This window comes from Lasioglossum baleicum, chromosome 3, assembly GCF_051020765.1.
Source record: "Lasioglossum baleicum chromosome 3, iyLasBale1, whole genome shotgun sequence".
Lineage (NCBI taxonomy): Eukaryota > Metazoa > Arthropoda > Insecta > Hymenoptera > Halictidae > Lasioglossum > Lasioglossum baleicum.
This window is the reverse complement of record NC_134931.1, coordinates 13,683,642-13,695,263: the sequence shown is the minus strand read 5'-3', so window position 1 is coordinate 13,695,263 and position 11,622 is coordinate 13,683,642. Positions and strand designations below refer to the sequence as shown.

General features: G+C 35.8%; 1 protein-coding gene across 6 annotated transcripts; it reads left to right on the top strand.

The window, feature by feature from the left end:
* The first annotated feature begins 7,086 nt into the window (after positions 1–7,086).
* On the top strand, positions 7,087–11,605 carry Tdrd3 (Tudor domain containing 3). 6 transcript variants are annotated; one of them, XR_013008708.1, is made up of 11 exons: positions 7,087–7,443; positions 8,278–8,362; positions 8,442–8,641; positions 8,717–8,864; positions 8,953–9,186; positions 9,261–9,394; positions 9,471–9,707; positions 9,778–10,420; positions 10,596–10,709; positions 10,802–10,885; positions 10,958–11,098. XR_013008708.1 is itself a non-coding variant. In XM_076421300.1 (11 exons), the coding sequence occupies exons 1-11, from the start codon at positions 7,412–7,414 to the stop codon at positions 11,122–11,124; spliced, it is 2,088 nt and encodes a 695-aa protein (XP_076277415.1). In that variant the 5' UTR covers positions 7,087–7,411; the 3' UTR covers positions 11,125–11,605. The 6 variants fall into 6 exon arrangements, 2 of the variants coding, with proteins under 2 accessions (XP_076277415.1, XP_076277414.1); XR_013008706.1 differs by having other exon boundaries at positions 10,796–10,885; XR_013008709.1 differs by having other exon boundaries at positions 10,961–11,097.
* The last annotated feature ends 17 nt before the right edge of the window (positions 11,606–11,622 follow it).

Below are 11,622 nucleotides of genomic sequence, written 5' to 3'. Positions count from 1 at the left end.
TTGGTTATTTTGCTCCCCTCTCGGTCTCCACGCTGCCTTAACTTCTCCTTCGCTGACACTAGCTCACTCTCCCTTCTCCCCTCTCCTTATTCGAATCTCTCCCCCCATTTACCAACTCGCCTGCGAGTCATCGTTTAACAAGCGCGGACGGTCCCCGTGCGTACCTGTGTCTACACACAATCGTGTACCAGAGGGCTTCTATGAGCAACGTGTGTAACCATTGTGCGATCCAACACGCGGAGAATCCGTCGAAGATCCGACCAGCTACCGAAAGTGGGGTACGAGACAACAACGTCTGTCGTCTCGGACCAAACGCGGGGAACGCTCGTTTTCTCGTTTTGGTTCTTGCGTGTTGACACAGATGCGTACATTTGCCGAACGATCGAAACCGATTAGCTCCACCGACGACCAGCGATGCTCTTATCACTCGCAAACAGGGTGAGGTGCTATTAAGGGTACCGGGTCACCGGTGGTTCTCTAGAAAAATAGGTTTCACAATGGATTCCACATGATCGAAACTTGATTTCATGGTAACATACTTCTAGAACACTTGTGACTGTAGGAAAATCTAGCTAATACGGTTATTCGTGACTGTGACACCACTCCGGTGCCAGTTTCCATGTAGTCGACGTTTTCATGCTATGTTTGACTCTCGCCAAAGTGAAACCTGAATTTGCCGGGCGCTAATTCTTCAGGGAAGGTGGTGAATTGGAAAAACAACACTCTTTATTCACCCCTTGCCGTATTTCAACGAGTCGGACTCGTGACGAAGATTTGAACAAAGTTTAACGAATATGAATGTTACACATTCCTTATTAGATGAAATAAAATCAGCCAGCCATACAAAAAATATAAATTTTCTTTTCTCTTCTACATTTTTGAGGATAAAGACGTTTTTTAATCACTGTAACTGTAAAGAAAATGTTACGGAAAAAGGTTAAGAAAATAGGACATCGTTAATGATACTCGTTGACATTCTTAATTGCGTTCCCAAGAAGCGTAACTACCGCTCGCTCTTATCAATTTATATGGAATTATGAAGAGGTGACGAAAAAACATAAATTACATCGAGTTATGGTGATACACCCCATTATGTAGTACGGCCTTCGCCACTTGACTTCTTGTTCTGTCTCGTTGTCTGTAACAACTATTTTCAACGTATGTGCCGTGGCACAACATTAAGCCGCGTTAACTCTTTAATGAGCTGTGAAACAGTAGCTGTCACTTAACTTCATAGTGAGGAAACTGATTACATCCTTCGTAAGAAAAGTGGTTGTATTATTTTTGTTCATAATGCAATTCAAATTGAAAGGTTTAGATTAAGATTTTGCTGGAGGTTTAACTATCGATTTTCCAGAAAGGTAAATTCCTAAGCCCATAAAGAAACAATTAACAGTGAGCATAGTGGTAGGAGTAATTATTCAGTAGCCTTGAAGCACCAATTGATTTTGACCCTGCCATGCTGTAATCGACACTGGGCGGCGCGTGTGTACTCGCACGCTTGTGCGTAGGAAGGGTAAAAGCCTCCATGGGGCACCATTCTGCGTAGATTCAAAAATCAAACGAAAAATTAGTCTGAAAGCTCATACGAGTTTCGAGAAAATTTCACTTAAAAATTTTAACACGTGCCAGTAGATACAGTCAATTGGGCACAGACAAATCCTACAATACCTAACTTCTAAACTGTATGAAGAAATGTTCGACATTGGGTAAAGTGTCCAAATAAGAACCACTTTTTGCTGATGTCATTTTCTGATTATTTTAGAATGCTCTTTTTCGACCAAGAAGTTACCAGTTGTAGATGCATTTCCTCCCTATAAGATTCAGGGGTCAAGTTTGTTCAAAAATTAATACAGCTTGGGAAAAATATTTTTTATGTGGTGTGCCATTTGCAGATTCCAGCGAAAGGGGTTCCTAATATGGTACACCTTGAGTCCCTAATATGACACCTAGTGCCATATTCGGCACCTACACCAATAATGTCAATAGGTATACCCATATTAAGGAACCCTTTTTATGCCATATTGGGAACTCCACGTGGACTGATAATACTAGCTACTGACAAAGAGAAAATGAATTTCAGCCCAAACCAAAAGTTGGCAAACATTAATATAAATAAACTGAAACAACAGATATGTTCAAACATTTCAAAATCGCTTACCTTCCTCGAAAAAGATACAATCGAAAATCTAACCACAAAAATATTCAACATGTGGAGACATATAATTGGCGGGGGATCGATACTAAAATCTATAGAATGGTGCGATTGCACTGGACACTGTTGAGTAAACATGGTAAACTATTGTTTGAGGATTTTCTCACTAGAGCGCGACTTCTCCTTTACAAGATATAAGGTAGTGCCATAATAGGCGACTATACCATATTTCGGCACTTTACCCTATCTCTCTCGAAAAATTACCCTTTCCTAACTATTTCCACCTCGACTGAAGTTTTATTAAAGAAATTGCTTTAACTAGTATGAGATTTTTATAGATGCTGACGTGACCAGTAACGTGTTAACAATCTATTAACTTGAACACGTTCACAGGTCTTTCTCGGTAATTTTAAATACGAAATGAATAATGAAATGATACAGATGTTGTAAATACTATAATTAAGCTAAAAAATATATTAAAGCGTGTAAAATTATTTTACGCTGTGCTCCCTTTGAAAAGAGAAATTCTTTGTGATTGATCTTTAAAAAATCCTTGTGTTTAGTCATTTTTGCCTGTACATACAATTTGCCCGATATAATGCTTTTCCACATTTTACACGAAACTAACGAAGTAGCTGACTTAGAAGAGCGGTACTCTAATCTAACCATCTATTCATATACCATCCACCCACTTGCGGCAAGAATGATTGAATCATATGTGAGTATGTACATATGTACGAGAGAACTCAATAGAGTTCCACACGCCGCCAGTTATTGGATCCTGCATCAACGTTCCACTTGTTTTGAATAAGTCGTTACTATATATTCTATTTATTTCCAATCAATCCGTGTACCTTGTAATTTGACACCATCGATATCATCATTTTTTGTAGGACATTCGATAGGGGAGAGACTCGATGCGTAGAGGGAGAACCGTGCGTTACAGTATACACATACAAGGGGTGTCCAAAGTATTCGTACACCTTTTAGAAACGAATAACTTTTTCAAAATTCGACCCACAGCTTGAGTTTTTTTGAGAAGTTAGAAGGATTAGTTTACTAGTTAATGAATAAATAATTTTTTAATACGCTTATATTCACTTGCCGTGTTGTTGTTGTTGTTGTTGTTGTTGTATGCGTCAAATCTTGTAATCGAATTTTAAACCTCTTCCCATAGTTCAATCTTGCTGAAATTTTGTATACACACTTGCTTCCGATGACAATAAAAGTGGAAAATAAAATTTATAAAAAAAACTTTCTAAAAACCACGCTTAACTTATATTAAAATGCACTAAAAAGAAGAAAATAATTTTTTTCCTGGTTCTCCACAAAATACCGAATCCAGTTAAATGATTAATAATATTTTTCCCCAAAATTTGAAGCAATTTGTTCAAAATTTCTTCTGTTATAAAATTAGTGTCGGAATAAATGGAAAAATTAATTAATTAAATTGTTATTGATCGCAATTGCGAAGGAAAAAGTAAAGGTCACCATTTTAAAACATGTATTTGACGCATAAAAAAGCTATGGGTATTGTAAGATTGTAAAAATCTTTGAATTTAGGGTCTGCGATTCATTTGGATCGTAGATTCTTTCAATTTTTTAAATTTTCAATCAATCATATTTCATAACAACCTCGGTCGATTTCGATGAACCTTTGTACATGTATATAACTTACTTAGATCTACCAAAGGCGCGTTCTAAATTTTCATTACAGACACAGATAAAAAATTAAAAAATCGCAACCTATACTTTTCCCTTCGTGAATTCTCAAAAAAAAGTTATTCGTTTTTAAAAGGTGTACAAATACTTTGTGCGCCGACTGTAGCTTCATCGTTAGTACCTCGCAATAAATTGTAATTCTTTTAATCAGGTTTGTTGGTCTGAAATTTTTTCATCCGGAAAAATGTGTTATTTCACGTGATATCGCACACGTGTGATCAAAGTGGCACACACACAATCCGAAAAAATATTTGGTAATTATTCCGAGTAGGGGGTTCTCACCGATTTGACCTTGAAATAGGTTTTCAAGGTCTCCATTCTGAGTAACTTTCTGCCATTGATTTTCGAGATATTCAAGCGGTAATGTGTCTCGTCGAAAGTAAGTAGATTGTTTCTCTGGAAATATCGTGGTCGGTCCTAATTCATTTCACGTTATTCCGACGATACTCCTAGGAACGTTTAAACACCTGAGCGGGAATGGTAATTTCAGCCGATGAGTATCAATGTTATAAATGGTGGTGGGCTCGTTCCACGGAAACGTATAAAAGTCGGTCTGTATTATTTATATCCTGTCCGACGCACCTTCGTCATCGTAATTATTTTTTCCTCCCCTTCTCCGCCACGCTGTGACTATAAGCTGACCCAGTAAGCAAAGATAATTTTCTCCCACAACCGTAATGCACAATTAAAGTGTACGGGACGTCTATGAGTGGAAAACGCACGGGCACACGCTTTCTTTTTTTAGAAAACACGATCTTTGCATTTCCAAGGTGTCGCAACGAATCCGAATGGTCGATAAACATGTGAAAACGCGGTGAGTCCATCGTTATTCGGATTCACACGTTCAAACTGCCATAAGTATCGCCGTCGGTAACCAGGGCTGGAGCACGATTTAAAAGAACTTCGATACAGTGTAACATATGCATTTTTATTGTTATTGTTAGACTGCGAATTTTATGCACTCATGACAAAAATGGGTGGATGTAATTTAAAACAGTAAAAATATTAAAACAATTTAAGAACGTCATTTGCAATTTATTAAAATCATTGAAAATAGGACGAATTTTTTATATGGTTTCAGTGTCTTGTAATTGACGAAGAAAATTTTTATTTTGCATAAAGATCCGCAGTCGAGTTATTATAGAAACGTATTTGGTTAAATTTGTTTCGTCTCAAACACAGATTACTACCGATACATGACTATAGCGTGAAAAATTTGGAAGTAATCCGAATTGACTTTAATGATATAGTTTTAATCGTTCATATTACGCAAGTTATTAATGTATTATGGTAATCGTAACGACTGAACAATTTTTTACAAACTTTTGGTGAAGTGATATATGGGCGGGTCTTGCCCTGGAACGTGTCCACATGCTTCCGTCATCTCCGAAGTTAGTTCCCATCTGATCTAATTTCATCGTTTGTTCAAACGGGGCTCCGCCCGTGTAATAATCATCCACTCAAATTGGACCGATCACCGATTAATGCCATTCTTATTCGTTATCACCATAGGGGTTGCCGGCGTTAATAACCGAACATAACTGTTTTACGAATCGCGCGAGACCCCCCGCGTCGCCTCCGAAACAAAATTTCCATTTATTTTTTCGTTTTATAGAACAACATTAATTCCTGCTTAGAAATCGAATAAAATTGTACATTAAACGTATTTTTAATTATTGTAGGAAAGGTTGATGCAAATATCATGAGATTCGATGCTTGAAACCGTATGGTTGTGCAGGTCAATTGACCTTTTATATTCTGATAGAATATGCAAGAAAATTGCATATCACTCCAATTAAAGAAGTACCAATGTCCTTGAAATCTTTGGGGAGAAATTACCACTGCATATGCCCCTTAAGATAGTACTACTTTGTCCTGAGATCTTTACCCTCACAATTATTAATAATAGAGGCACATAGCTGTTCCCATATAAATGTTAAATGATCCACCCTGTACGAACGCTAATTTAATTAGTGGGATAAAAATGAATAAAGAGACTAGTAGACTGATCCCTGGCAAATTAATTGGTATGCAAGATAGTTTGTGTATGTTCAGATGATTCAGAGACATATGCAAGAAAAATTGTATATCATCGAGATCTTTTTCCATAAAATTAATAATAATAGAGATACATAGCTGTGTATGTTCCCACATAAATATTTAAATGGGCCACCCCGTACGAACGCTAATTTAATTAGTGGAAGAAAAATGAATAAAGAGACCAGTAGAGTGATCTCTGGCAAATTAATTGGTATATGCAAGATGGTTTGTGTATGTTCAGATGATTCGGAGACATGATAGCCAACGGCAAGGTAATCTTATTTATATAAGCTGAGTTACGCCGGCCGCAGCTGATGGAATCTCAAGAATTGGGAAACGTCACTCTTACTGTTCACCGAAACTTGATTTTAGAAGCTAACGCGAGAAACGCGAGATCCGTGTGACCCATTTCGCCGGTGTACTACCGTTCAACAATCGTTTCCAACCGGCGAAGTGTTTCTTTCAATTAAAATCCACTTACTCAGTGGAGTTGATTCGCGGAATTTGCTCGGTGATCTACGCGAATCATGTTTCTCTTTACCTTTATCTTCGATTACTTTGCTACCTCGTGCCGTTACGTAATTATTATTAGAAAACTACGTATCGATTTGTTGAAAAATTCATTGATCAATTTGCGACGAAAAACGTACTTCCGTTTTGTCTCTCGCAAATAAATCGAAAGAAATACCGATGCGTTAATTGATGCGAGTTATACACTATTGTATTTTATTTTTAAATAACATAATAATAATAATATTTTTAATCTTATCTATTTAATCTTATTATATTTTAATATCTTAAATTTTATTTCATTGACATTTATTTTGAATGTTGTTTCAGAGACAATTTCTCGATAAACGATTAAACATTATTCTCTGAAATAATCAGTTCTACAATTTATTATTTTCCCAATCATCTGCGTAACCTCAATTTCCCTCAATTAATTGAAATACATTATTTGTCAAATACTGAAGAGACATTATTTCTAGAATTTACTTACAGATTATTAGTCGAAATACATTTCGCCCAGGTCTGACTGAAATATATAAACAATTCTAATTCCATAAAATCGTGAAATAAACGTTCATTTGAATAACAGTCTTGGCTATTTTTAAATGGCGAACGATATATCGATACTGTCGGTATTGTTGCCACCGATATATCGATCTTAAAATCACAGTGGACTAAACGTCCAACATGGTGGCCGGGAACTTGAAGTCTGATAGGCGCGGTTCCTTTTCCCAATTATTTGAGAAAACCAGAAAGTGCCAGTACGTTTAGTGAACAACAATAAATACCTGTTAAGAGGCTCAATCTCTCTTCGTGACCGTTCGTTCCCAGGAGTCTTGTTCACCATTGGTTTGCACGTCAGCTGACACATGTTTATGTATATGACGAGTACACGCATGCAACGCACATGAAATTTCTCCTGGGAAAGTAGACGAATTAATGAGATTGGCTCCTTGAAAAATCAAGCTCGAGGACACGCTGACAATGGACATCATGAAATTGAAGGAAAAGGGGTGGTACGTATACAAATAATGTTATTTTCTTCACGATCAATTACGAAAATATTCAAACTACTCCCGAATCAAGATGTCATTTCTCAAGGTGTTTCTCGACATGTAAAACCCATTTCACTAGTAAATAGGAATCATGAAAACAATTAGGAATCTTGCATGTTAATCCTTTGCACTCCTTTGTCGAGTTTGACTGGACATCAGAAAAATAAAAACGTAAATAAAATGGGTTTTTATATGTATTTGGTTCTTCCTCTATTTATTTAATTGTCTTCATTTCTAGTTAATAGCAAATATAAGTTCCACAAATATAAATTACAACAAAGCTTGAGGAGCTATATTTAACACTAACCGCACCACGACTGGTCAAATGACTGCTATCACATTGTTTGTTTTTTAATTATTGAAATTAGAAATTGCTTCCATTAGAAATTATCCAATAAATTTTTTTATTCGAGCACGTATTATTATAAAAATTGTGAGAAATCTAAATAAATTCAGTCTTGTGATTTTTATAAAACAATATATATATCTCGTACATTTTGTACCTGGTACGGTTAGTGTTAATATAATTACTGAACAAAATTGTTTAAAGCAAGTAGCAGTTGAGAAACTGTCGTCTCAAGTAAATTTCAAATAAAACGCTTCAACTAGTAGAGAGTTGTCGGCAACAAAATTGAAAAATGATTCGGAGTGCAAAGGGTTAAGAACCACCCTGTACAAGAATTACCAGTTACAGCAGTTTGTAAAAGTTTTATCACACGAATAATTCAACTCTTGTGATTAGTTTAGAAGCGAATGATTGTAACGCATTAATATGTACTTGAATATATGAATTAGGTACATCACAGACCATGCTTACAACGTCGCAAGCGATTCTGGAAGTATTGTTGACATCCATAAAATCATAAAGAAGTTGGTGGATGTAAGAATTATACGCTTTATAAATCTTAGCTTTTAAGCAATGGTTGTGCTAGTTTTCTACCGTTTCATTTGTTGCGTAGTTGGATCTGAGAGAAATCAGTAACGGTCAAGGAGATACTACTCAAGGAAATATTGTATTACAAATACAAAAGATACGCAATGTGTCTGCCCCTAAAAACAACGAAGAATCTCGTGCAGCTCCACGTCTATTGAAATTGTCTTTAACCGATGGTAAAAATAATTATCAAGCGATAGAACTCGAACACATCTCATCGTTGAGGTAAATAACCAAGCTGTAACAGTTTTTAATTTCAATGAATGAACGGACCTCATTGCTTCATTAAATATGTTTTAGTCTAAATACTCCTCCGGGTACAAAAATGCTAATTGGCCCGGGAGAACCACCAACATCTCATGGAATTATCCTGCTAAGACCATCGAACATAGCTCAAGTACTTGGAGGAAAAGTAACAAACTTGGTGGAGAAATGGGAATTGAACAAAGTAGATGCTGTTATTTAATTTTGTAATGTGTTAAAGACAATTATTTGTAATATAACATATATATATATCAAATATAATTTCACAACAGAAATTGGCAGTGCACGCAAGGGTAAGATCAGCCGAGGAAGGTGGACCTCCACCTTGGATCCCGTTTGGTAAAAAGATTCTAAAGGTATCTGAAAACGACAAGAACTTCAAAGCGTTGGCAGAGAAGGAAAAATCTAGCAAAGAAAATGCAGAATTCGAAGCTCAGCGTAAAGATGCTATAGCAGAGGCAGCTAAACAAGGTAGCAAGAAAGTTTTTGGTGGTGGAAACAAACAGGTATACCAAATTAAATATACAGTAAGAAATTTCAATGTTATAACAATCGTTACATTTGTGCGATGATCTTGTAGCTTTTAGATCACAGCGTACACAAGATAGTAGATCAAGGCTTCTCTATCGAGGAAGCAGAGTATGCCTTGAAATTCAATAGAAACAATGTTGACAGAGCATTGAAAAGTTTACAGAAAACAGACAACAAACACAGGTATATTTCTTTCCTTTCACATGTTTTGAACAACCAAATGAATTAAGCGTTATCTCAACAATTACAATCATTTTAGTACATTGAAGGAAACGCGAGAACCTCGAAATAAGAGATTTGAAAAGAAATCGGAAGAAAATAAACCGAGTAGTGGAAAAATATCTCTTTTCGATTTTCTAGAGGATAAATTGCCTATACAGTCTGAAGTTACAGAAACTAGTGTTCAACCTCAAAACAGTCATATGCAGAGCACAGGAAGTAGTTATGATCGAGTTGAATCAAGAACCAATGACGCGCAGAGTAGAAGAGGTGGAAGGTATATATCTTTTAAAATAATATATCATTGTCATAACTGTTACAAATAAATATCTAATTCGCTTTCGTAGAAGTCAAAGAGGAGGACGTGGATATCAAGTTCCACCCAGACATTCGGAAGAAAGTAAAAATAATAAGAAATTAAACTTTAGTAACACTAACACTCCTCAGTATTCACAATACAACGGAGGGAACAATTCTCAACAAAATAAACCCCCAAGATTTCAAAGAAATCAGGATAATCATAATTTTGTTCAACAAGATGCTGGAACTAAATCCTACCAGAAATCACAGTTGAGTGACCACCGGAATTCCGGTTTTCAAACGCACGTAGATGGAACAAGCGTTAATGATAATAGCAATTACTATAAAGGCTCGCAAGAGCAAGGAAAGAATTTTGGTAGCAGCAGGAATTACGAGACTGATACCAGAAGTAGACAAACTTATGACGCTTCTTATGGTAGACATAATCGACCACAAGAAGACGCAATGCATAGACCTTATCCTACGAATACCAGTGATAAGAATTACAAAAACCAATTGAATAAATTCCAACCAAATGATAGTTCGGGTAGTAAGAGTACTATAGGGCCCAACAGTCAAAGGGCACAAAATCCATTTGGAAATAATCAAAATGCGAATGTTCCTGTCGGAAGTTCTTGGGTTTGGCGAGTAGGTGATAAATGTTTAGCCAAATATTGGGAAGACAATAGGGTAAGATATCATCTGTTACATAAATATACAGAGTGATGTAAAAATAGCAGGTTTTACTAAATAAATGCGTAAACTTATTGAACGGTAAGATACACTCTGTGTAGATAAATATATTAAAATGCCTTATGCGTTGTTACACATTTTAATGAACATGATAAATATTTCTGAAATTTAGTATTACGATGCAAAAGTAACTGGTGTGTCGGACAGAACTTGCGTTGTTCAATTTAAAGGATTTGAAAATTACGAAGAGGTGCTGCAAGTGGACTGTTTACCCATAACAAATGATGTACGTAAATTATAAGTAGCTTCGACAACTGTACGATATTGACAGTAACTAATTGTCGTCGTTTGTTTAATTATGTCAGTATCAAGTTGCAGACCTTGGCATGGATCAGAAACAGTTAGATCAACGGAGTAATAACAAACAACTTCGATACGAGCAAACGCAGAATCATATAGCTGGTAAATTTCATACATAATTTATTTTCAAATACATGAAAACACGTATTTCATTTGTAATAATGTATTTTACAGCAGGCATGGAATTTCGAAGAAGCGGAAGTGGAGTTGTTCCTCCAAATAAAAGCAATTACAATAAGAAACGTAATCAACAACGCAGCACCCAACCTATTTATCAGCCTCCAGCTCAACGATGTCAAAGCTCTATGCCTATGAATACTCAAAACAATTCCTTACTTTAATGTAACGTCAGTCTTTCACTTTTAGTAAAGAAAATATTGGACTCCGCTGAATTACTGATTGTAGTGTTATTTTGAAAGACTGATTTCATAAGAAAGAAAACAGCTACACACTCTTCACCTCTAACGGATATAGATGTCAATACTGATAAGACATAAACGAGTCATGTGCCACAAAATAATTTATATTCGTAAACAGAAACTTGTAACAAGTGTACAATTATAGTACGAATTTATTTCCTTACACAGTGAAAGTGAATCTAACGACTAAAAAAAACGTTAATCTACGTAAAGTGTTTGTTATGTCGCTAAATATCAAGATATTTATATTGTAGAATAACCGTGTACTATGGCGAATTGTGCAGCATTTCAAAATATTTCGTCCACTTCCGCTAAAAACGTTAATACATACTTCATGTGCATAATGTACATTATGCTGTGTATTATTTGTAACTAATTTGTAATTATAGTTATTTCAAATGAATTATAGTTGTGAGAATT